A 26,179-nucleotide genomic window follows, 5' to 3' on the forward strand; every position below is an offset into this window, starting at 1 on the left:
AAAAACTCGAAGGCTGGGTTTGGCCGTGTTTTATTGGCCCGAGTCTCGAGATACATAAAGTACCCTAAACCCTATATGTTACTCGGTAAAGATGAAGCTCAGAGAGTAGTAAGGGTTTTAAATAATATGTAGATGTGGCCTTAGCTAAGTGAGTGCTATAGCTATAGGCATAGAGCGTATATAAGTATATAACTAGCAGAAATAATAGTATAGCATTAAAATCAGTATCACAGTATTATATTATCTGTGGAGATTAGAGCGTTGAAACAAACAAATAACATTTCTGCTTTGTATTATTAGTATTGTAGTTTTGAGTTTTTTTTCTTCCCTGTAACCAAACTCTACCAAAATTTGATTTTGCCGTAACTTTTAGGTAACCAACATTTTTTGGGATCCCCTGTTGTTCTTCAAATAACATTGAACAACTTGTAATACATTATATTAAGCAGATATCAAAAATTCTCAGAAAGCAGCATTCACATTCGCCTTCCAAAAAAAAAGCGGTTTACCTGTTAGGGATTCCACAGACGGACACACACATTATCTTAAACAAACAAATACAAAACTTCGTGGAACTACAGCTATACTTAAATATTATCATATTTAGTACTACGAGAAGACTATTCCGATGCTCGGATCACCAAAGCTATTAGATAGTGATGCCGCCCACAGGTGATGCTGATGATTATTTATTTTTAACTTCTCTAAGTTCCAGATTCCAGAGATAATAATTCTTATAATAAAAATCAATCTGATATAATTTGCGTTACACAAAAATATGTATCATTCTACTTATCGGTTTTAATTTACACCCCTTTATACTACAATGGAATTAAAATACTGCCTTTGCTTTAGTGTCAAAATAAATTGCGCAGTACATGGCCAAATAATCATATTTTGGTTTTATAGCTGTTTTTTGTAATAATGTAGTACTCTTCAAACGCGTTAACATTAAATTATATGTGTACTTATGCAGTACAAACAATACCTACACAATTTTCATGCGATGCAAGACCAACGCTTGATTTTGAACTCTAAGTTGTCGCTGAAAGTGCTATTATATACAGCAACAGGCGCATTGCAAATCTAGCTGAGAAGAAGACCGTTTAAGCGACCTCGTAATCGAAGCTGCTTAGTTTGTTTCTTGTCGCAGACATAACGATGTTTTCAAAGAGTGTAGTCGTGTGCAGTCTTCTGGCGTTTGCCGCGTTGTCTGCGGCAACCGACGTATTGCAATGCCCCGGTAAGTATTGACTTTACGTAAGACCGTTACCATTCGACCTCCTTTCTTCTCGTGTTACTTTGTAGATATTTAGTACACAACATAATAAGGGTATAACGTGTCACAAAAATCTTAGTTGTTAGTGATTGTTATGTCTTAAGTCTACACAGTAATATAAATAATTTCTAGTTAAATATATAACATCAAACAAACGATCACATTAAAATCATACATATCAAGGAATTTGAATTCAATCCTTTATCAATTAGGTACTTTTTCACGCTTATTTTTTTTTACTCATTGATGAAATGAGTAAAAAAAAATATTAACTAAGTACTTAGGTATGTGAAATTAAATTGTATTTATCTAATTCTTAATGTAATATCAAAATTTCAAAGTTTTCATCTATTTATTACGGAATTAAAAAAACATTGTATTTTTGACTTTATTATCTCAGAACTTTCGACTGGGTGAACTGATTTTGATAAACCTTTGAAAGATTATTTGAAAGCCATGTGGTCCCATTTAAATTTTGTTTTAATTCATACTCTGGTGGTTTTTATTAAAAAGAAACTAATATTTCTAAGAATTAATATTTTTCCTGTCGCTACAATCACTCTATTAGTTACAAAGTTTATTCAGTTACGAGCAGTGAATAATTTTTAACGGATTTTAACATTGGAGCATATCTCGATAAAAAGGTATAAATAAACTTAAATACAAAAACAATTAAGATACCTCTGTTAAATGAAAAGATAATTTGGGTCTTATCTGAAGACCGTTTGTGGTTATTACATAAAAACTGTAAACAAATACTTCCCTATGCACAAAAAATGAAGTACCTATGTATTCCCTAAAATTTATATTTGTGATATTGTGTATGTTTTGATTTGAATCGCGGTTTCAAAATCTATGTTTTTTTTTTCGTAATATAATAAAACAGTCTTAGGTACATAACCAAACCATTTATATAGGTCGTTGACGTTAAATATTTATTACTATTTTTTTCAGTATTTAATGAGTTCACGTAAGAAAAACATATATTTTGACAAAATTTTATATTGCGATTGACCAATTAGTTAGTTTCAAATTACAATAAGCTACATTTTATTTAAAAATATGTTCACATTTTACGGGGTGACTATCCTACCTCTAAGTGCTCTAACCTGTGCCTGTAAGCTACATGCTACCGGACTCCGGAGGATAAAAATTAAAAACATAAATTTGCGAATATGTTATAAAATGAGGTAGGTAATTGCAAAGATCCTTAAAAATGAAATAGTCGTTTCTGAGGTTAATTTAGTTTTAGGTTATTTGCTGCTTAGGTAATTGAAGAGATTTATGCAGTCGTAAAAAGTTGAAGACTGCACGACCAATAATCAAACCACGATTTAAACCAGGGACTGGACCTGTTTTAGATAAAATAATACTACTACTAGGGACTAGGGTCACAGATTAGATACTAGCTAGAGTGTTCTGAACATTTACAGTTTACACGGTTATGTTATTATTATTATGTTATGTATCTATATTGGATAGAAGAAGAAGAAGAAAGGTAGCAAGCATTTTCACTGTCTAGTTTATACTATTAAAGGAGTAAGAAATGTAGAACGTAGCAGCCCCATTGATTTTTGGAAGTCGGTTAAAAACTAACAAGAGCCTAACAGAGTCTCTAACAAAATGAGACTAGTGAAAAGAACACGACATGTTGCAGCGAACTATAAATCACGGCATTTAAATACATATCTACACGCACATTTAGCTAAATATAGATGTATTTGAATAATTTAACATTATTCTTTAGTTGCCTTGGTGTATTTAAGTCAGGAAAATATATTTTAATTTTAAAAATATTAAAATATAATTCATTCAGATAGATTTTAGATAGTCAAAAACATTAAGATGTTGATTTACTACATATTTAGATAATATTCAAATGAATGTTGTATAACTAAAGTATAGCCTCCTAAGTGCCTAAAATGATGGAATTTTTTTTAGGTAATTAGCAAACTGGAATAGGTTTATTCCAATTTCAATTAATGATTTCGTTGGTTCTGTGAGAGAGTGATTATGCAATATTTATTGGCAATGATTAGTGACTGCGTGACCTATGGCACTATCCTATGGCGTAGACCGTAGTTACTATTTAGTATTTATTAATCTGCTTCTCGATGACTGTATCGAAGGTAAATAAATATTTGTTTCCAAATTGGCTTAACTATTTGATCATACAAATATATCAAGCATTATAAGCATAGGTATATATTTGTACATTAATTCATTAGCTACGCTTGGTAATATTGCACGCCTCATAAGCGAAGCGTTGAGGTGGGTACTACTGTCGCTTCGCGCAAAACATCTGATTTTTCAAACTTAAAATGTCTTTATGTATCATACATTGCACTTGTAAGATAATACATACACACACATATTAAGAAAAAACACTATATTTAGCATTCATGATATTTTTGATGTCATTTTTGTTATTTAAACTAGTTAAAAAACAGTTTAAAAAAGTTCTGTCTTGGACGTCCGTGTGTCTGTATGTGCGGATCCTTTTTCTTGTTAACACGATAGCGACCGAAATACTTTACTAATCGAGTCTTTTTTTTTCTCTTACCCTTGAGTATGCTCAGGAATAGAACCCTTTCATTTTTCAGGGTCTGATTCGATGTGGTTTAATTGTTATTAAATAAACAAAAATAATAATTAATAAATAATTATTTAAAAAAAATATGAGGCGTGCACTTTTGGATTTTCCAAACTATTTATTTTTAGTGTGATTACCATTCTTGCAAGTTATCTTGTTGCTTATAGTGACACTGACACGTAGTTCGAGAAGCAGATTAATTAACGATTATGACCACGATTTATTTTTATTAAACTAAACCGATCTAGATGGCATAAATTATATATTACTTCCGATAAACTGAAGAACGCCGACATTGAAATACGTGAGCCGTATGCTGTCTTCATTGAGCGGTCACCTAGCATATTATTGTATCTACAACATCCGGCCACGTTTCATAACACCTTCATATGTAGGTAGGTACATATTTACCGACCATACACTGTGGTACTTATTCTATTTACTATCTACAGCCATATACCTTGGATATAGGTATATATGCACGTGTCATTTTAAAAACTTCAATTTCCCTATTGTAATAAGGTTAGAATCAAAATATATTATATCATGTAGGTACTCTCTGGCCTCTGGATTGGGTCCTTTGAGACTAGCATCCCCTGAGCTGTTTTTACGGCCTCAAAATAAATAATAACTAATTGTTCGCATACTATGTGACAAATTCTAACATCGCATTGAAAGATAAAAACAATTACATAAGCGGTTTTTTTTAGTTGTGCAGTGTTTCTAGTTGTTATTTGAATACCTGTTTTTATGTGTACTTTTTTTAACAAATCGTATAATAATGTTTGTTGACAAAATTACTACGAAAATTCTCTTTAAATTACACTTAAGCGGATAATAATGAATAGATTATTTGATATTTGTCTTGAATAATTTATTTATAATTTGTTTCGAAGTCATCACGACCTTTGCGGATTTCTCGACATTTAAGACTACCCAAGTTTTTAATTAATAATTCTTTGCGATATTAGTGTATGAAAAATAAATATCTTCGTATTCAGAAAATGCGATAAGCAAGCACATTTTTATCCGTGGTCACAGGCCATGTTATCACACTGATTTGCAGCATCTTTTAACAAAAAAAAATATGATAATAATAAAAATAAAGATTTTTAATTAGTAGATGAATAAAATTAGGTAATTACTCCTTGAGTTGGAGCAACACTGAAAGACAATTTCAATATTTACCTAAATAGTAAATTTTCACCGAATCCGACTGTCCTCGTAATGAGTGACAAAATCGAGAATGCCAATGCAAATGTTTCAAAAGATCGAAATTAAATTTACCATAACAGTCTCTTGGTCTGTGTGGGAGCTGTGAAAAAATATACTTCTATGGCCTAAGCCAATGCAAATGCAATCAAAAGATAGGTACAACCGTTTATGCTGTAGATTTGCGCCATTCGCGAGGGTATCAAAACCTACAAGGTACTTCCCGTGAAAACAGAATCTTGAAATTTGATACATAGCAACGTCTTACAACACAGATAAAATAACAATTGCTAAAAGCATATAATATGTAAAGTTACAACATAAATAAAAAATAGGTTTATTCGGAACCCTCGGTGCGCGAGTTTGGCTCGCACAGTGATGACTCATAAGTTGATGAAGTTGCTTTTTATTGTATTTTTATATTATGCGTAGAATATGGATTCTATGTGACTACAGACTACAGTCTACATTGAATAAATTGATTGGCTGTTTACCTATAAATAAGTAGGTAGGTATTAGGCGATATTTCTTATTTTCCATTTAATTGTGGTTTGTTAATCCGTCATAAAATGCATGTTTTTAGTTTTTACTGTCAATTGTAAATGAGAAATTATATACAATAATTTATTCAAGTTATAGGTAGTCATTTTGTTTCATTTTATATATTTTAGTACTCAATACGCAATAAAGACTGATAACACAAAGTTATTAAAGTTAGAATTATTTATTTTGTCCTGGGAATGTTTTCATGAAATTTTTTTTCTTGATAATATTAGATTAGGTATGGAAGATGAATCGTATGAACTTGTGAAATCTCATACACTTTCAATGTAATACTCGTACACATTTACACTAACATAATGATCAGCTTTTTTGCTCAAATTAAACGCAGATCAACAGACAATCCTTCACGATTGGCGGAAGTTACCTCGTGTTCGTGTAGCTATTTCAGTATCTACCTACATCATAAGATAAGCTTATACATATTCAAACATTATCCCCATTAATTAAGATACATAATATGATGTTAACATCGAGCTCATGCCTACTCTTGTTATTTTTAATTCCAATGGTTCCTTCAACTATGTACATTAGTTTGTAGGTAGGTACTGACGTCTTTTGAGATAGGTACCTAACTACCTAGTACTTACTCAGAAATAAAATAAAAAAATATTTCGGCTACAAATCCTTATTTTTTTTCATCCAATGAAATAACATTAACGCTTAAAAAGTAAATAGAGATAACATTTGAAAGAGAATCATTAATAAATTACGTAGGTACCTATTTCAATTTATCGTTGGTAATAAATCGCATGGATTAATAAAAAGAACATTATTATTTATTATCAAAGACACATGTAGTAAGGTTATGACGTCGTTGGTTGTAAGTCAGGAATCAGGATAGCCTATTTCAAAAATACTTATTTCCAATTCTTATAAATTAGGTACCTCAGTGAAGAGAAACATTTAAAAATGTACTTCAACTTTGCAAGTTCATTATACATACATATTACAAAATTTTAAACTAAAAGTTATTAGTTACTACATAAAATTCGCTAAATTAGTTATAGCAAAAAAAAATATTTTTCGACTTATTCTGCGTTTCTAGTCACGCGCACTTGTCTAGCTTTTTTTGTCTTTGTGCATAAAAACTACACGTACGCCGAAGTTACGACGGCGTTTATAATAAAATAATTTATATCTGACTACAAACATATTCAAAGCGGTAAGCAGGTACTTACATCAAAATCATAAATGGAAAATTCTGGCGCTTTATAGTGTAGGTACACTGTTTTCAACTTTACATTGTTTTTGTTTCAAGAAAAACTCGTTATGACGACTTTGAGATAATAAAGATTTATAAGAAGGTCGGTATATAAAGATCAAAACGATTTCCACATCCTTAATGCAATTGACGAGTCTCACCATGCAATTAATTTTGCTTTTGTTCATACGTTGGATGTAGTAATTATTTAGAAATCTGTAACAAGGGACGGAGTTCGGATGCAAAACTATCGTTATCTGCAGTTATCACTACATACCTACCATAAAACTGCTCCGTCTATACATATTATGTTTGTCCGTTCTTGAAAATTCAAATGCTGCTGTACCAATTTTCATTCTGTTTTTACAATGGATAGCGTGGTTATTAAGAGCCAACAAAACGAGTGTGAGAATTCAAAATTAGGTTTTCCTATTATCTATAGCTGTCCCGCTATGCCTCAAGCCTCCCCCGTAGAGCGCGACAGGGACAACTGCAGCTCGGGCCGAAAATGTCCCGTTTTTACTCCTCCAATACTGGACCGAAATAATTACTTTTTTCATAATTTAGTAGAGAAAAGTATAGGCTATGTTTTGCTTTTTTTATAATATGTTCAAAAATTAGTTTAATGAAAGAAGGAACATAACGGAAAATCTGTCGTATTTCTTACGTTTTGAAAGATTCATATATCATTCAATAAAGATATGACAAAAAGGAAAACGTAGGAACATGGCTAAAGTTACCAAGTAAGTTAATAGTAAAAAAAAGTAAAAAATATATTGCTCTATAATCCAGGGAGAAAACAAGGGACTACGTATGTATGGAAAAACGGCTCTTTTGTTTGCTCTTTAAGGACAACTTGAGCGAAGTTGCCGTCGGAAAGCTTATCGGATATCGTTAACAGTTAACCTAGATAATAATAGAAAACAGTGCTCCGTCACGTCTTTCTGTAGAATTATTTGCAAAAACTCAAAAACATCCATGAGAGCTATTTAGGAGTTAGGCTATACTTACATTTATTTCTAGAAACTTATTTGTGGGACCTGCCTCAAAATCTAGCTGTGAACAATGTGCGAAATTAAAGCGGATAGCTAATATACATATATAAAAAGCATAAACGATTAAAACAAAGGTAATCATGAACAAGATCTAGAGATTCATAGACATGTCCTTGACTCGTGTAGCCTGCTATAAAGACTACGTTATATAAAACGATAATTATCGTCCACAAGTTAAAGCAATAATAATTATTATTCGTTGTTCTAGTAATTAATTCGAATGAGTGTCATGGCATCTTACTAAAGCATTGTAAATTATTAATGTCAAATAATTTTATTGAAGCTGAATAATGCAGATCATTAGTTAATTAATTGCATAAGATATCCGCATTAAAAACAAAACCCGTTTCGCTTTGAAAATAGTTTGTATAACTTTTCATTATATTCACACGCAAGGAATAATTCGTTATTCAATACAATATTAATAGCTAGTTAAATATGAAAGATTATGTAAATTAGTGAAATTATAATTTAAATACGACTGCAAGTTCGATTTAATGCATACTTATATAGTTATAATATCTGAAATTTTATTATGAATATGACGTGCCTAAAAAAAAAGTATTTGGACTTCTGAATGCGTAAGCTGTTGGAAGCGATATATATTATGTTCGATCAAAACCTGGTTTCCCGTTTCGTGATCTTATGTTTTATCAAAGGTAGCAAATTATGTACATTCAAAAAGAAAAACAATAAAAATAAAGAGATTTTGTTCACCTATTTAGATACGTAGTTAGGTAGTAGGTGCTATTTTTATCTACTACATAAATGCCGCAAGACAACCCCGCACCCTTTCTATTAATTTGTTTTGGTGTATAATGTATAACGTATAATTTTAATAAAGGTTATAATAATATTTACGCCCATATTTATTTTTACAGGTAAAAATATACCGAATTTGAAAGAAAATGTTCAATTGACGCCCTGCAAAAAAGCACCTTGCAAGTTAAAAAAAGGAACTAATCAACATATCAACATTAATTTCACACCAGGTAAATATTGTTTTTATATATAAAAGAACTTTTCCATTGTTAAGATTCATATTTAATTGGTGGTAAAAGATAAATTATTTGTAAATGGTAAACATGAGAAAATATTATTTTTATATTGAAATCATGAAAGGAATATCTACCTATCCTCTAGTTAATAAAATATGCATGTAAAAAAGAATATAAAGCAGATATATTTATGGTGCCATATAATCATAACTACTGTGATTAAGTTCATATAGCTACCCATAAAATTAGTTTTTTTTTATATATACACACCGGCACAATTAGCGGAACAGAAAAAAAAGTGAGACTATGAGATAATAACGCATATATTTGACGAAAATGTAATTAGACACAAAATAACAAATTAATTAACATCTTTTAACAACGACTTTGAAAAGTCTTTCGTTATTTTTTATTGAAAAATAAAGAAATTTGAAATAAGTGAAATTTTTAGATGATTATGAACCATCACAAAAAATAAAAAAAGTAAGCATTAAATGATTTAACAATAAAATTAAAGCAAAATTAATAACGAGTGTTTCCCCCTCTTGCTCTGATTACGGTTTCCATTCGTCTGGGCATGCTAAAGATTATGTTATCGATGATTTCTTGAGGCAACCGCTCCCACTCCTCAAGTAATGCGTTTCCAAGTTCATTCAGATTGTTGGGGGGTGGCAATCTGGATTTAACCCTTCTTTTTAGCAAGTCCCAGACATGCTCTATCGGATTCATATTGGGGGAATTTGCTGGCCACTGCATCACCGGTATACCTACGTGGCACAGATATGCATGTACCGATTGTGCACTGTGAGCACGAGCATTATCTTGCATTAGAATAAAGTCGTCACCAATAAATGGGGCAAATGGTACAACATGTTCTTCTTAAATGTCTCTGATGTATTGATCTGCTGTCATGGTCCCTCCTGTGACTATCACTAACTCCGTGCGAGCTCCCAAACATATCCCTCCCCAAACCATAATCGAGCCGCCACCATAAGCCACTGTGTGTTCAAAATTAGACTGTATGTGGCGTTCTCTTTTGAGTCTCCATATTCTTTGTCTCCCATCGATATGTTTTAAAAGAACTTTGCACTCATCAGTAAAGAGAACCTGCTGCCATTCGTTCAAATCCCAGACGATGTTCTCGCGCATCGGTTTCTGTTCCGCTAATTGTGCCGGTGTGTGTATATACAATTGCCAATAAACAATGACTTGCCTTCAGTTTATTACGAGTCAATGATATTAAAACATCTGTAACATGAGAATATAATATAATGTACATGTATTTAAAGTAGGTATACCTTGATTGTTTTAATGAGTGCCACACCATCTACAGTTGATCAAAGGATGGTTGTATCCAAGAATAATCTTCTTCGAAAAATCTAGTTAATTAAATACAGTCTTTAACGAACTGTTTTCAAATCTTACAGAGACCGACCTGGATGAAATAACAAACCATGTAGTAGCGGATGTTTTCGGAGTTGAATTGCCATTTGTGGGAGTCGACGGCAATCCCGTGTGCGACAAGCTTCAGACGGCCGATGGACAACCAGCTTCATGTCCACTCAAAGCGGGAACAACATACACATATAGAGACTCCTTCCCCATACTCAATTTCTATCCCTCAATAGAAGTCAAAGTACACTGGGAATTACAAGCGAACAAAAAAGGATTTATTTGCTTCGAAATGCCCGTAAAAATTGTATAGATTTTTACAATTTGTTTAAAATCGAGATGGTGTTATAGGTATTTATTTTTACTCTTCAAGATTTATAAGCTACGCGCTGTAAAATGTGTGATATTAAGTCTTAATCATATTAACCGGCGATTGATTATAACGTGGATAGATATACACGAGTTCTTAACATGAGCTGTTGATGTCAAGATGTAAGTAGTTAAAAGCACGCGTGAAAATGTTATATGATACAAAGATTACAATGTTTCTATTGTAGATCGATTAAATGAAGGACATCTATACCGCTGACATAGACACACGTGATAGTAATTTCCTACAATTTACACCATATTATCTCTTCGCCTGATAAATTAGTCCTAAGATGTTCTTTGTATGAATAATGGTGTCTGCACAATGATTTTATAGCTGTCGTTAATGATTATATAAAATAATTTGAACATTATTAGTTTTATATTCAATACTTAAATTTTTTACGATTTTCATTTTTCTCAATGCATTACAAATAATTGTTAACTGATGGTTAAGTGATTTACTTTTGAAGCGTTACGCGTAAGCATTTTTTTACTCCGTCAATAATGAAACAGAATTTATATTCATTGCCTAGCTAGTAGGTACCTACACGTCGCGCTACATAAATGAGTGCAGTTTATTATGGTTATAATTTTAGTACTTACGTATATATTTTAATGGATAAAGAATTAAAGTATACAAAACTTGTTTTATTTATCCCACAAATATCACTTATTGTACCTAGTCTAAAAATATAATCGCTGGTAAATATATTGATTTTCTTGGTAGGAATTAATTCTACTGCGTCAATCACTTTCTGCTAACTTTTGGAATAAAAAAATGATCTACTACTTTCAGTAAGTATAAAAAATAGACACTACCTTTAAAACCATACAGATAAAAAAAAATATTCAGTTGTTCTAACCAATGCATCGCTATTGGGTAGGTCGCACTGAATTCGAGTGTAGGTTGTCTCATAAACTAATTAATAAAATATAAGCCTTTTAAAAATCACACGTAAAATAAGAAAAAAAAAATTTAATTTAATAATAAAAACTTTAATTATTTTATTTTAAGTTGAATATAAAATTAAGTATAGAAAACATACTATTGCACCTTCTCGCGCTTTAGCCTGTATAAAAATAGTAGGAGATAGCGTTTACCCTTTTTTCGAGGCGGGCACGATGACGGCGGGAACTTCGAAACATATGACGTCACGGTTTCCGTCTTTAAGTGCCCAGTGTACCCTAAGGCTCACTTCTGGGTAATACGCTTCCACTGGGATTATGTTTGTATAAACGTATTCTACGTTCGCTTCGAGGGGGCACCGGGCTGGTGAGCCGTCATCTGCTCTAGTCACGGTCGGACACGCGTCCCCATCCGTCACGCCAATGAACGGCAATGGAATCATCCCGATATCAGCATACACATCATTCTTAAGGGTTTTCACTGTTTTGGCTGAAATGTAAAATGTATAGGATTAGATTACCGAAATTAGGTGGTCATTCATGAGCCTAAGTTATTCATAAGTAAGTAATTAATATTCATTATTCTCAGTAGCTGGTTTATGTTCAAGTTATATTTAGAACTTTAATTAACGTAAGTGTTATAAGTTTATACGTAGATAATTGTTTATATTATAATATTATGCGTAAAATGGTAAAATTTAACCATCTAGCTATTGAATATTGATACATTTGACCTTAACCTACTCATAATTAAGTTATGGAGATACATCTTCTAGACTTCTAATTTATTTATATTCATTCAAAGACCAATCTCGTTTTAACCTAATTATAGACAATTATTTGGGGTACATTAACATTGTATTCTGATAAACCAAGGTCTTTTCTTTGTACAAAAAGGTTAATCCACAAAAAAGAACAATCACTGCCTACCGTTATATCTAATTGGGGCCCAATTATCATTATAATTGTATAGAATGATTATAATTTGAATTAACAAGTGCTAATCTGGTCTCTAGCAATCAGAGTTATGCTGCGCTTCTTTGTTTGGTTGAATGAGCTCAGAAAATAAGCGTCTGATTTTAAAAATTCTTTCAGTGTTAGATTTTAGTCCATTTATCGATGAAGGCATAGGTATCTCGTAACGTTCTCGTGCTTCGCTTATCAACGAGAATAATAATAATTAATTAATAATATAACTTTTAATTATTAAAACATTAAATATAATCTACTAGTTTATTTTTCATATTTATCAAATCTTAAGGGACGCATATTCTGCGGTCTATATTTATTTAATTACTTAATTGCTACAATCTTAACAGCAAACCAGTTACCACTTGCACTATCAGAAAACATAGTGAGGCCATTAAGACCAGTGTTCAACAGTGTTCTTGGAAACTTTGTTTAAATTTTGACAGTTATCAGGCGAGAAATATTTCTACAAGTGCGGTCAACTCAGAAAACGCAATGTTGCCAGAAAATCCTCAACGTTTTAGAAAAACAATTTTTTACTATGAAAACGAAGATTAACAGTCTCTGATAGACTTTCCTAAATTACCTATAACTGAAAATATTTATGTGATGTTTTTAAGAAAATTAAGTATTGTATTGTATATCGTATTGCCTAATCTCGAAATAACAAAGTGACTACAAGACTGGTTGTTAAAATAGCGTTCCTATACATACCTAATGAAAAACAAGATCTTAGGTCGTATTTAACATAGATAGAGATTTAATCATAAGTATTATGTTTTGAATAAGAGTAGGTAAAACCCAAACCTTGCTAAAACGAGAGGAAAATTTACAAGAAAATCAGTAGTCCAGATTAATAAAAAAGTAAACATAGCTATTAGTTACGTTATATTCAGCATATCCGAAAATTGTATTATGTACCATATTTTAAAGATATGATACAGATATCGTAAGCAGCAAATTTATATAGCGCTGCCCGAATCTTACTTCTTATTGTTTTGATTTTAAAAGGGTACCTAACTACGGAGTTTGCTGCCGATTCTTCTCTTTAGTAGGTACCTAACCGCTTTCCGAACCGGCGGTTAAATATAACAAAAAACGGAAAAATACTCTGTTTTGACGATTCAAAAGTGTTTCTAAACGAAGTCTAGTTGAATCAATAATGCTTTACTTACTGGGTTTGAACTTGAATGTTACGTGGATGTCCGTGCCTTTACGCAGTTTGCAGCGACTTTTTGCCCTGTCACATGCAGATACATGAATCCTCTCTTGTAAATTATCAATGGAAAGACCTGGAAAAAGATTTCGTTGCGTTTAATATTTACATAGCATGAGAGTGCCAATGAGACTGACCTCGCAAAATTTCGCTTTATTTGTCCGCTGATTTGTAAAGTTAGACGTAGGTATATAGGTACAAAGAGCGAAGATCAAAAGATGCTAAAAAATTTACGTGCATAGGTATACCTAATAACCACAGTGTAGATATGTATTACGAGTAGATACGAATAAATGAGAATAAATATCTATAATTGCTAGAAAATGTATCATGTCATATTTGGAGATCCCGCGGCCGTTCCAATCGTCCATATAGTAATATCATCTAGGTAGATGTTATTGTTATAAACTGTAGGTAATTGGAAGTATAAATGTTCTAGAACTGTAGAAACAATTACATCTAATGAAGTAAAACTTACTTTACAATACAAATGGATATATTTTATATTATACTAGCGGTCCGCCCCGGCTTCGCCCGTGGTACATGTTTACGTTTTCTCTACATAAAAACCATCCTCGTACTTCAAGGAATATAATAAAAAAAGAATTATCGAAATCGGTTCAGCCGTTCTCGAGTTATGCGCTTACCAACACATTTTGCGATTCATTTTTATATATAAGAAGATATAGTGGCATAATATGTCGACACAAGCCTGTCCCACGAAGGTATCGTAAAATTAACATTAGTTTTACCTTCGTCCTTAAATGTGCGACTCTATTTTAAGATGACTGAATTCTGTTACATATATATTTAAATGTAATTGCCTAAGAAAATTAAGCCGAAAATGGACCATCAGCGGAAATAATTCTTGTAGTTCTGAAAATCGCTACAGTTATTCCTTGACATGTCCAGATGAGCATATCGAAAGTCCTCAAAATATGTAGGATAGAAATATAGATATTTTCATTCCGAATTACTGAATTAAATTCTACTGACGATAGTTGAGACAGTGTCTACGGCAATAAAACTAGGCCGGCACCTCAGCTACTCGTAGGAAAATGAAAAGTTGGTATTTTCTAAACTGGAAATGTTCATTTTAATTGCGGACTTTTCAAACGGGTTTTGAAACTCTCCTATAGGGTTTCTCATGAGGGCGGTTTGTCATAACCGGTGCGGCAAGTAGTTAAATTTTATTTTTAAACCCGTTTAAAATAACAATCTAAAAGGAAGGTCGTGAATGGAAAAAAAATAAAATTTGAATCGTTTAAATATTCTTATATGATTGAAAACAAACAAAATAGTGACCTTTTTCGTAGTCGATGGGTCTTACCTTTGCATTGTGATATAAGTGGATTTTCAGCACTCAATACATCATTTACAAAAGCCGCTGCTATAATGGTAAAAACAAATATATAACTCTTCATTTTCTTGTAGTTTTACGCCACACAACCGAATCTGTAGGCAAAATAACTGCGATTGACAGTGGGAAAACATTAACTTACTACCTAAAACTTGTTTTGAAGGTCTTGTTTAAAGACGCTTAATTTATTAAAAAAAATGTAAATATTAAGGACACGCTTACCAGGTGACCAAGGTAGAAATATAAAGTAAAATGAGAATAATGAATAGAATGAATCATACTTAGGGTTGGGTATTGTTAATACATATTAATAAATCTTCCAAGCCATCAATATTTAGTCATAATGTTTACTTTTGTTAGAATAAATCCGGTAAATATAATTGTAAGGACTGCATGAAACCTTCCTTTTTAAAGAATTCATAAAAAAATATCTACCTATACCTTCACTAAAGATATAAATAGCCAACTTTATATTTACACTTGCAAGTTTGAATACTTGATTCAACCCTAGTTAAGTATATTTTTTAAGCATCATTCTGCTATGTGTTTTGAAACTCTCCTAATTATTTTAATTAGGTGGAGATACGCCACAATAAAACAGTAGGTAGTGGTATTACCACAAAACAATTTTAACACAGTCTAACTTTAAACCAGGGATCTACCACTTTAATAGCTGTCTATGTGAAATACGACAAAACCAGATTAAAGAGAACCCGGGTGTCTAAAGTTTTTTGTGGTAAGACAGTATGTATTTAATATTTTGTACATTGGGTTCAAATAGAATTGTGGATGATTAAATATCGACATAATAATATAATATGCAATTCCTTAATAATATAATGTATCCGCAACGTGCACTTGAACACAAAAATGAAGGCCACAAAGAACTGAATTTCAGCATTAAAAATATATTTTAGTTATCAAAAAAATACGGAAAATACACAACACAACATGATTTTTTTTTTGTATAAATATGCGAACATTGCTATATTATTTTTTGCTTACTGACGTGCTAATGTTGTTCAAGGAAACATAACACAATTAGCAACATTTATTAGTCACGAGTATTATACATATAAATTAAATACTTACCAGTATGTTAGAAACTTCTCAGTCCTGCAGAGCAGCTCGAATTGGCGAGTTACTTCCGAAAACTATTCCGACTTAATTCTTATACGATCCCTACTAATGGTCCTACTGGTGATATAAATGCATGAAGGGCCGAGTCATATTGTTTAATCCGTATTGTCATTTTTTTTACAATTGCAAGGAATTTAAGAAAAAAAACGAACAATTTATTCTGGTTTGTTTTTACTTTTTATTGCCCATTTGAAGGCGATTGTATACAGATGAGGATTGCATTTGAAGGGAAAAATTGAGCCAGAAAAGTTTTCGGTACCTACTCGTGCGCCAAATCGAGCTGCTCTATGGCGACTATATGAATATCTGCTCTAACTTCTAAGTAGGATTTTTTTTTGTAATTAAAAACTTTGTGATCTATATTGTGACAAATCAAATTTCGTAGAAAAACTACCATTATTGGAACTTGTGGAACGAAGAATCGATAGATATCGATATTTCTGTACATTATTCTATAATAGGTAAACGAAAGAAAAGACAAAATTGAAACTTATAAAATTTAATACAATACAAAATAATGTATAATAAAATACAATACATTTAACACTTAATGTAAGAAAATAATATAATATGAGGCAGATTAAAATACTTGTGTTAAACTTATCATTCTATAAAATTAACGGTCGATTTGTGCATTTTTTTGTGCATAATACTGCATTGAGGTCGCATAAAACAACGTCTGAAGTAATTGGTATATGTTTAACTTTTTGTGCCCTATTCTTAAGTGTCGTATCAGATCCATAAATTAATATCTTAAATAAATAATAAATATTCTAACTACTGTCTTAACATTAAAAAGCATTACTATGCACAATACTGCAACAATAAAACTTTTTCCAAAATATACTTAGTTAGATACTATTTTTATAGATGAAATAAAATCATAATATGTGTTTAAGGAGTATTATAAAACAAGATTTGAATTGCTTTAAAAAGCAAAGAAAATCAATGTCATAGGAATGTCGAATTGTTTAAAAATTGATACCTATCGAAATAAGAAAACGTTTTTAGGCATACGATACTTTAAAATAAGGATATTTTTCATTGAAGAAAGATAGAAGTGATAAACCACTTATGAGTTGTGAGTTGTGACTAATCTTTAGTTCGAGTACTGCATCATTTAAGCAGTTAATAACACCTAATATAGTTTAAAAAAAAAACACGAAGAAATAAAATAAACACGAAGAACACTTTTCCGCCATGTATTCTGAATGCTTATTTCTTAAAAAAACATACATATGAAATAATCATGCATCAACAAGTCTCACAATAATTTTTTTAAGGCCAACTCTTATAACAGCACAATTATTACTAATGTGCACTGCCCAACCAGCAAAGATGTCCTATAACAATAACTTACATCACTAAAAAGCTTTTTAAATGACGTATAACAGTGTCGCGGTGACAAGCTTGTTGTATAATAGCGTTTAATGAGATGATTTTGCTCTATAATCATACACAGCAATTTTGTCCCATAACAAGGTGATGTAAACGTTTATATCACTATTTTATACGGCGTTTATAGAGCAGCTCTTATCCAGATTTTGGTACAGCAATAACAGGACGATATTATCACATAACAGCGCTGGTGGTCTCTTTTTTACAGCAAATTAGTGCAATAAACGATTCTAGGGTAACCTTTATAGTCCCATGCCTATAGAGGCGTAAAAAAATCTACAATAGGACAATTTAGTGTTGTAATGGTTTTCCTTATTACTATTATAGCACTGTGAATCTCCATGGTTGCTGAAACTCCATAATAGAGTAATTAGGTGATATATCCGAGTTTTATATCACTTCTGTGTAACCTAATTGAATTATATTAGTGTTTTTCTGCCCATTATAACGCAGTGGTTTAATAGCTGAGTGGTCAGAGTTATAGGACTGATTTACTGTATAAAAGAGTTAATAACTCTGTTATGTAACAAAAACGGCGTATTAATGTAGTAAAATGCGACACTTACGAGAGATATACGGCCTATAAGAGAGTTTCTTTCACTTTAAAACAACAAAAACCTGCCATATTGTCAGCACCGTCTCGTAAATAATTGAAGGGTTCTATTTAATAATCATGGATTGAATGAATTTAAAAAAATCGCAGCTTCAGTAACGATTGTTACCAGACAAATTCAAGGTGAGGCTTCGAATACGGACAATGATTCCGTAGAATCTGTTACATCCTATGAACAAAACCAAGTTAACAGCCATCATGTGGTTTGTGATAATTCAGAAGCAGACCATTCAGACACTAGTGTTTTGCTTGACACTTCGGGATCGGAATCTAAAAATCGGAATTTACACTAAAAAATACAAAATAAAACATGTTATGGGTTTTCTATTTACATCAGGGAACCCTACTAATTTAATCCAGTATATGGCATGACAGTTGTCAAAACTACGTTCGTTTGCGGACGTATAACAGCCACGGAGTTGCTATTTGGCATCCTATAAAGCAATTTGGTGTAAAATTAGTTTTTTAATTACTTAAAACTCAATAATTCGAGGGGGGCATGAAAAAAACAGCGTAATTATGCATATAATCTATCAGTAAAATTTCATTCACAAGTCAGTTTATGTATCTAACATAATTAACAGTGTAACAAAAATTAATACTCGACACCACGATGATGGTTCCTATAGACATTTACTCGTATTATCAATTGGTACACGATTTACCATTTTGTATTATAATTATAGCGTCGCAGTGACTTGTACATCGCAACTTCGTGCTACAAAAGATTTGCGGTTACTCTTAAAACACAACTTCGCGCTGTAACAGCATCGCGGTTCCTTTTATATCACTACTTCGCTCTATAACAGCATCGCGATTCTATAAGTGTACTCTTCTATAGGTCCAATTGGCATCTGAGTTGCTGCTACAGCAACACAATACCATCAAATGGCTTTATAAATGCGCCACTTTGGGGTTTATACAACGTTCTTATCACCCTTATAGAACTACCAGTTAGCACCTCTGAAACGTTCTTATCCCTTCTAAAGAGCAACGATTTGTTGGTTGGGTGGTTTTTTTGAATATATATATTTTAATTACGCGTCATTTTTAATTTAAAACAATACATTAATTGTTAAATAAATAGTACATAGAATAGAAAATTAGGTTAATCATAGAAACAATACTTACATATAAACTAAAACATTATGAAAGATGGTAACAAAGGCCACAACATCCATGACAATTAATACATTTTTTAAACTTATGTTTACTTAGCACGAATTAATTCCGATTTTATATACTTACATTGTACATGTACATTTAATAAAGGTGGAAATGTCATGTTTTTGTGGGTAATCCATACTAATATTATAAATGCGAAAGTAACTCTGTCTGTCTGTCTGTCTGTTACTCAATCACTCCTAAACTACTGAACCAATTTGCATGAAATTTGGTATGGAGATATTTTGATACCCGAGAAAGGACATAGGCTACTTTTTATTGCGAAATATGTACCACGGGCGTAGCCGGGGCGGACCGCTAGTATAATATAATAAGAACTGTTATATGTCATAATTAATAATAATAATAAAAAAAATGATTATGTTAAGTCGAACACTTAGAGCGTATACGCACTATGCGGGTAGCCGCATTGCGGGTAGCCGTCCGGCTGACCGCAAGCACAATTATGTACGCTTTTTGATTTACCTATAAGAGCGTATACGCACTATGCGGGTAGCCGCATTGCGGGCAGCCGTCCGGCTGACCGCAAGCACAATTATGTACGTAATATTCATTTCTATGCGCACTGTGCGGTCTGCGGTAGCCGCATCGCAGTGCGCATAGAAATGAATATTACGTACATAATTGTGCTTGCGGTCAGCCGGACGGCTGCCCGCAATGCGGCTACCCGCATAGTGCGTATACGCTCTTATAGGTAAATCAAAAAGCGCAAAGTGAATTGATACTTGTAGCAATGAGTAAAAGACCACTTTCAAATGGATTTGTATCTTTTTGTTTTAGAAAAAAAAATGTATGCATGTACTAGAGTACACACGTAAGAAGTGAAACTTCTTTATGACCTTAAAAATGTCACGAGTATGGCGTAACGCAAAAATATCACGCGTACGGCGTAACGCAAAAATGTTACGCGTACGGCGTAACGCACAGACAGCGTAACGCAAAAATGTTACACTAAATGTCCAACCCCGATAAAGAAGCTTCACTTCAAAAAATTTTGAGTTTTATATTCAATTGTTTGATCACAATCCGAGAATCACAATACTCACATTGTGTGGGTCATCATGAAAGTTAAACAAGTAGGCAAAAATACTTGTTTAACTTTCACAAGTTAAACAAGTATTAAATTGTAACTTAATACTTGAACAAATCAAGAACAAAACACCTATCATATTATAATATGCAAAACAATATATAAAAAATATATATTCTGAGGAGTGTGTGTAGTTGTTATTTCTAGTTTTTGGTTAAATAAACATAATTCTGGTGTGAGTTTGCCTGCAATGCTATATCACAAAAATTGTTAAATTATTATTAGTTGATAAATAATTGTGATTGTTACCTTTCTGGTTTCACATATGTATTACTAAGTACCTGTTTTGGAACTTTAAGAAAGGCATCCTTTAAATTACCACAATTAGATTCCGGAGCTGCATCAAAATACTGTTCCATTTTGACCAACACATTGTTTGGTTCTGTTCCTATTTCATATTCGTCCATAGCTTGATATACAGCCTGAAACAATAAGTTAAATTGTAATGATTTCAAAAATACCACAAATTGATTTTACCATAATATAATATTAATCCGTCAGTCCTCGGATCACAGACACAATAGAAAATCTATTGTGTCTCGGCCCGATCGGGCCGCTCGGTGGTCAATGGGTTAAATAGCATAAATAAGTAGGATCCTCAGTATCTTTAGATTTGAGCCTTAAGAAGATTCAGTTGATAGCTAAGGATATGTCTAGATGAGGACTTGAACACATGTAAATTGTTAGTACATATATACTTTTTAGCAGAAGGGGGAATGAGGTATATAAGTGGCCCCATAACAGCTATTTCATATTTTTTCAACATAGACTACTAAAAATAGTTGCTTTCATAAAGACAATCTTTGTGCACCTCTAAGAATATTAAATATACCTAATAAATAAACAACCAGTACTAAGCTATATAAAGTACTAGATTTCCGCCCGCGGCTTCGCCCGCGTTTTCAAAGGAAAACCCGCATAGTTCCCGTTCCCGTGTGATTTCCGGGATAAAACCTACCCTATGTGTTAATCCAAGTTACACTCTATATGTGTGCTAAATTTCATTGTAATCGGTTCAGTAGTTTTTACGTGAAAGAGTAACAAACATCCATACAAACTTTCGCCTTTATAATAGTATTAAGATTACCTCAAAAGCAGGCTGTTTATGATTATGAAAAGCTCTCCGACTTCCATGTAATACATAGATACCTTGACTCGTGGCATCGGCACACGCATCACCATACATACACTGGTCTGTGCGGTAATTGTATCTACATGATAGCACATATACTGCACTTTCATGATAATGGAATATAATATTTATAATATCCTGAAAATAAAATCATATAATTTAATATTCATATAAGCACTTCTTTTTTCATAATACATAATATATTTATATTTTATACATTTTAATATTGTAAAACTTGTTAATATGTAATATGAACTGTGTTTTCTGAAAAAAGGAAAGTTTTTACATTGCCTGATGCACATTAATATAGTATTTACAGCTCTTGAGTCAACTTTTATCCAATTGTAATATAAACAAACATTACCTGGTCACCCCAAGGTATATACAATTTCCATTTCAACATAATTGGGGTAACATAGTCAACCCAGCCAAATTCTCGCATTCTTGTTAAATTCATCAGCATAACACCTGAGTTGAGACCTAAAAATATATAATAATTTAATGTTTAAATAAATAAAACTTATAATACATTTAAAGATTTGTTATTTATCCCTGTCTAAAAACTGGTTTCAAATTAAATATTGCTGATTGATGAAGCTTTCTCACCATATTTTCCATAAAAAGGATGTTTTGCGAAGCGAGGATACCATGAAACATTTGGATTATCATCTTCTAGTGCCATTGCTGATATTTGTGTGTGATTAAATTTTGAAAAAGAATCCCACAATCCTTCAGCAGGTCCCAAAAATAATGTATCAGTATCCACATAAATCATAGCATCTATGTGTGGAATCAATGTCTGAAATAAATAACATCAATTATATAGAAATTATGAAATATTATGTACATATTTATTAGAATTGAAACGGTGCAATAGGAACCCTATATACAAACCAATAGATATCTTATTGATTTTAAACATTTTGAAATTAATATAATATGTAATGTAATTTATTATGAAACATAGTTTCTAATTGATATACTTTCAACAATTCTGAAACCTGTAAAAACAGAACTCTACCTTTAAATAAAATATTCATAATATACAAACCGGTATAAAAAGTCTTTGTGCTGCACATTTGCTAAACAAATTCATCCATTCATCTTTATGAGCTTCTGGAAAATTAATTCTTTGGAGTTCAAATTCCAATTTTTCCCCAATAATATTTTTCCATTCAGTCAGAGTAGACTTAAAGAGAGGTTTTAATTTTTGATCCGTGAATATAATGAATAATAAGGGAGTTTTTGTAAAAAGCAATGCTGATTTGATAACATTTAAAGATTCATTGAATCTTGAATCACAAACCACAAATGAAATCACAACTCTTTGAGTTTTCGTTGATGATGAGCTACGCCTGGAAAATAAATTATTTCCACTTAAGAAAATGGGATTTCATAGAATAGGTTATACAATAATAAACTAAAATTTGGTTAAATATTATTTTTTATAAACATGCCTGTAGTCTTCATGATCAAAATAATTGTTTTCGTAGGTTCCGCTTCCTTTATCAGATTTATTTATATTTGAATAAAAAAATACGATAATACAGCAAAAACATATAAAAAGTAAAAGTTTTAAAATTGATAACTTTCTCATGGTGAATGTAACAGGCTAAAGAAATGCTCTAAGATCATTTCATAATCTTAAACCTAGGAGCCCTTTCATTTCCTATAACATGTGAAAAATGTAATACATAATATTTTATGATAAAAAATTAAGAATAAGATTTAATTAACACAGCAGTTGAACTTGTTTGTTTGAAATTGAAATTGTATACAAATAATTTTGACAGTGACAATGTACTTTTTTTTTACCGACGTTCCAAAAATCAACGAGGGCTAATAGCTGGGTCCACACCGGCCGATCCACCGCGATCCGATCGCGCGCGGCAGGCGCGTGATCCAAAGATGCGGGCGGTGTGGACGTGCCGCGCGCGATCCATGCACGCGTTTTGCCGCGCGCGATCCCTACCTCGTGCGATCCGTTAGCGGGCGGTTTTTGTACCCGCTTCAAAGGTGCCTCAGTTGCGTGATGCGCGCGGTGTGGACGGTTGTGTTGGATCGCGCGATCCACCTCACCATGGACATCTCAGAAAGTCAAATATCTCAAATTGAATAGCATTCATTCTTTCAAAATTGTGTTCCACTTCATCTGAAACTAACTCTGCGTACAGCTGAGTCCCAGATTCCAATCGATTTTTGTAAAGTTGTTTCACCCAAAACCGTCGATTTCTTTTTTTTTATTTTTTGCGCAAACATTTCAGTATAATAAAAGTTACTGCTGCAACGGCAAGACGCCGCCGTTGTACGTGTGACTCCATATCGTACAAGAGTTAGACTGGCTGAATCACGGATCGCCTTAGGATCACTTGGAGCGCATATTTTGGATCGCAAGTTTTTAAAGTGGATCGGCCTAACATGATCCACGATCCATGCTCCGCGATCCTGGATCGCGGATCGCGGGATCACTGGATCGGCCGGTGTGGACCCAGCTAATGGGATCGGAAAGGCCATAAACAAAAAAGAAGAAGAAGAAGAATAATCAACGACGTGGGTTATTTTCTTACCCTAATATATATGTTACGGCTAAAGGTAGGTGAGAACATAAACTTAAGATTAGCCGGCTAAACTTAGGTTTATTTTCGACGAGGTGTTAATGTTAGTTTGTTCTATCTTTAGCCGGCTAAACTTAAGTGTAACCGCAGGCCCGTGGCTAAAAATGTCGGGGTGGGTAGATTTGGTTACTATAATACATGTAAGGAACAGGGCGAGTGTTTTCTGGCACTTCGCCGGCTGCTGCCGCAGCACGCTCGCTGCGCTCGCTCGGCTCGTGCGGGTCTTAAGAGTTCTAACCTAACCTAACCTAGCCACCAGCTTTCTGCCCTGAGTCGGGGTGGGTAGATTTGGTTACTATAATACATGTAAGGAACAGGGCGAGTGTTTTCTGGCACTGTGCGGGCCCCTCAAGCCCTCCACCGGCCCGGCGCTAACCAAATCTACCCACCCCGACATTTTTAGCCACGGGCCTGCGGTTACACTTAAGTTTAGCCGGCTAAAGATAGAACAAACTAACATTAACACCTCGTCGAAAATAAACCTAAGTTTAGCCGGCTAATCTTAAGTTTATGTTCTCACCTACCTTTAGCCGTGACATATACATTACAAAATGCGAAAATTTGGATCTTTATTAGAATCACGCCAAAACGACTGAAAAGGTTTTAAGTGAAATTTGGCACAAATCACAGAGCAAGCTTAATATGCACAAAATAATATTCATTATCATTTCAAATACTTTAATTATATAAATATATAGCTATAGCCTGCAGGTTTGGCTGGGGATAAGGCTGGGGAGAAACCGCGGGGTTAACATTCTAAAACCATTCTTCTTATTATTTTTGTTTATGGCACTAAGATGGCACTATACACATGAACGTAAAATCAATATCGGTTGCCTAATTTTTAACCTACTCAAATTCACATTATTTCAACTTTGCAGTGCAATGAAACTTTCTAAGTCTTTATAGTTATGCCTTATAACAAAAGTAATTGACTGGTAGGAGAGATTAGTTATTCATTCAATATTTAGACGCAATAATGGTGCTTGTATTTGGTATGTTACTGTATATTTTTGTATTTAAAAACGTATTTTGCAATCATATTATGTGACTGATGATGTGAGCAAACAAACATGCAAACATATTTTAGGATTATCGTTGAATGCAAAAATGGTGAATTTAAAAAAATATTTGCTTGCAAGTGCAAAAACAAAACATTTAAATTAAAAACAAAGTCCATGTGATCTGATGCGTACGTGCTTTTTTATAAGGTCAGAAGGTCACTGGGGGAGAGAGCCTAGAGACCCATAACTAGTAAACCGAAGCGTTTATGACTATGTACTTTCCGTAGTTCAGTGAAGGCGAATTAGTTTGAGCCGTAGAGGGAGAATGTACTAGAGACGACATCGGCGTATACCCGAACGAGATGGCGAATCCTTACGTCAATGTTGCCAACTATTACAAAAACTTTTTATCCGAAAAACTGGCAAAATATCTATAAATGTTTGGGTATTTTTTTGTAAGATAGGTTTATGAAGAAAAAGACAGATTTGAAAAGATTTTGTTATTTATTAACTTAACTAGCGACCCGCCCCGGCTTCGCACGGGTGCAATGCTGATACTAAATAGTAAATACACTACAGAAAAACTGTGAACGTTGTATATAAAAACATAGCGGCCCGCTCCGGCTTCGCACGGGTATAAAATATATAGCCGGGCGGCCGGCCGGTACAAGCGCGGATCCAGGGGGGGGGGTCATGGGGGTCATGGGCCATGCCCCCCCCTGGGCCATGTGCACGACCTAAGTGGACCACTAATTTAATATTAACTTTTGAAATTAACAAAGTAATATTGTTCAACATGATTTTTTATTAACTTTTGAAACATAAAAGTAATATTATAGAACAATGAAATCAATTTCAAACGGAAGAGAATATAGGTAACAAAAA

The 26,179-nt window shown here is 32.9% G+C and overlaps 3 protein-coding genes across 4 annotated transcripts; 1 reads left to right on the forward strand and 2 right to left on the reverse strand.

Moving 5' to 3' along the window:
- The first annotated feature begins 1,089 nt into the window (after window positions 1-1,089).
- On the forward strand, window positions 1,090-11,308 carry LOC149900706 (ecdysteroid-regulated 16 kDa protein-like). The gene is made up of 3 exons (XM_090112777.1): window positions 1,090-1,243; window positions 8,786-8,896; window positions 10,330-11,308. Exons 1-3 carry the CDS (start codon window positions 1,162-1,164, stop codon window positions 10,605-10,607), a joined length of 471 nt encoding a protein of 156 aa, XP_089968903.1. The 5' UTR covers window positions 1,090-1,161; the 3' UTR covers window positions 10,608-11,308.
- Window positions 11,309-11,641: 333 nt separating this feature from the next.
- On the reverse strand, window positions 11,642-16,330 carry LOC149900707 (NPC intracellular cholesterol transporter 2 homolog a-like). The gene is made up of 4 exons (XM_090112775.1): window positions 16,210-16,330; window positions 15,088-15,212; window positions 13,717-13,833; window positions 11,642-12,062 (listed from the first exon to the last, which is right to left on the reverse strand). The coding sequence occupies exons 2-4, from the start codon at window positions 15,179-15,181 to the stop codon at window positions 11,764-11,766; spliced, it is 510 nt and encodes a 169-aa protein (XP_089968901.1). The 5' UTR covers window positions 15,182-15,212; window positions 16,210-16,330; the 3' UTR covers window positions 11,642-11,763.
- Window positions 16,331-20,605: 4,275 nt separating this feature from the next.
- Window positions 20,606-23,509, reverse strand: shams (glucoside xylosyltransferase 1 shams). Of its 2 annotated transcripts, XM_090112439.1 has the most exons (6): window positions 23,133-23,509; window positions 22,727-23,030; window positions 22,282-22,474; window positions 22,040-22,155; window positions 21,631-21,813; window positions 20,606-20,965 (listed from the first exon to the last, which is right to left on the reverse strand). In XM_090112439.1, exons 1-6 carry the CDS (start codon window positions 23,270-23,272, stop codon window positions 20,789-20,791), a joined length of 1,113 nt encoding a protein of 370 aa, XP_089968565.1. In that variant the 5' UTR covers window positions 23,273-23,509; the 3' UTR covers window positions 20,606-20,788. The 2 variants fall into 2 exon arrangements, with proteins under 2 accessions (XP_089968565.1, XP_089968564.1); XM_090112438.1 differs by lacking the exon at window positions 23,133-23,509 and having other exon boundaries at window positions 22,727-23,012.
- Window positions 23,510-26,179: the final 2,670 nt, after the last annotated feature.

Source organism: Colias eurytheme, chromosome 18, assembly GCF_061535395.1.
Source record: "Colias eurytheme isolate Ceu_HAF_F1 chromosome 18, ilColEury1 Martin Lab GWU primary, whole genome shotgun sequence".
NCBI classification, from domain to species: Eukaryota; Metazoa; Arthropoda; class Insecta; order Lepidoptera; family Pieridae; genus Colias; species Colias eurytheme.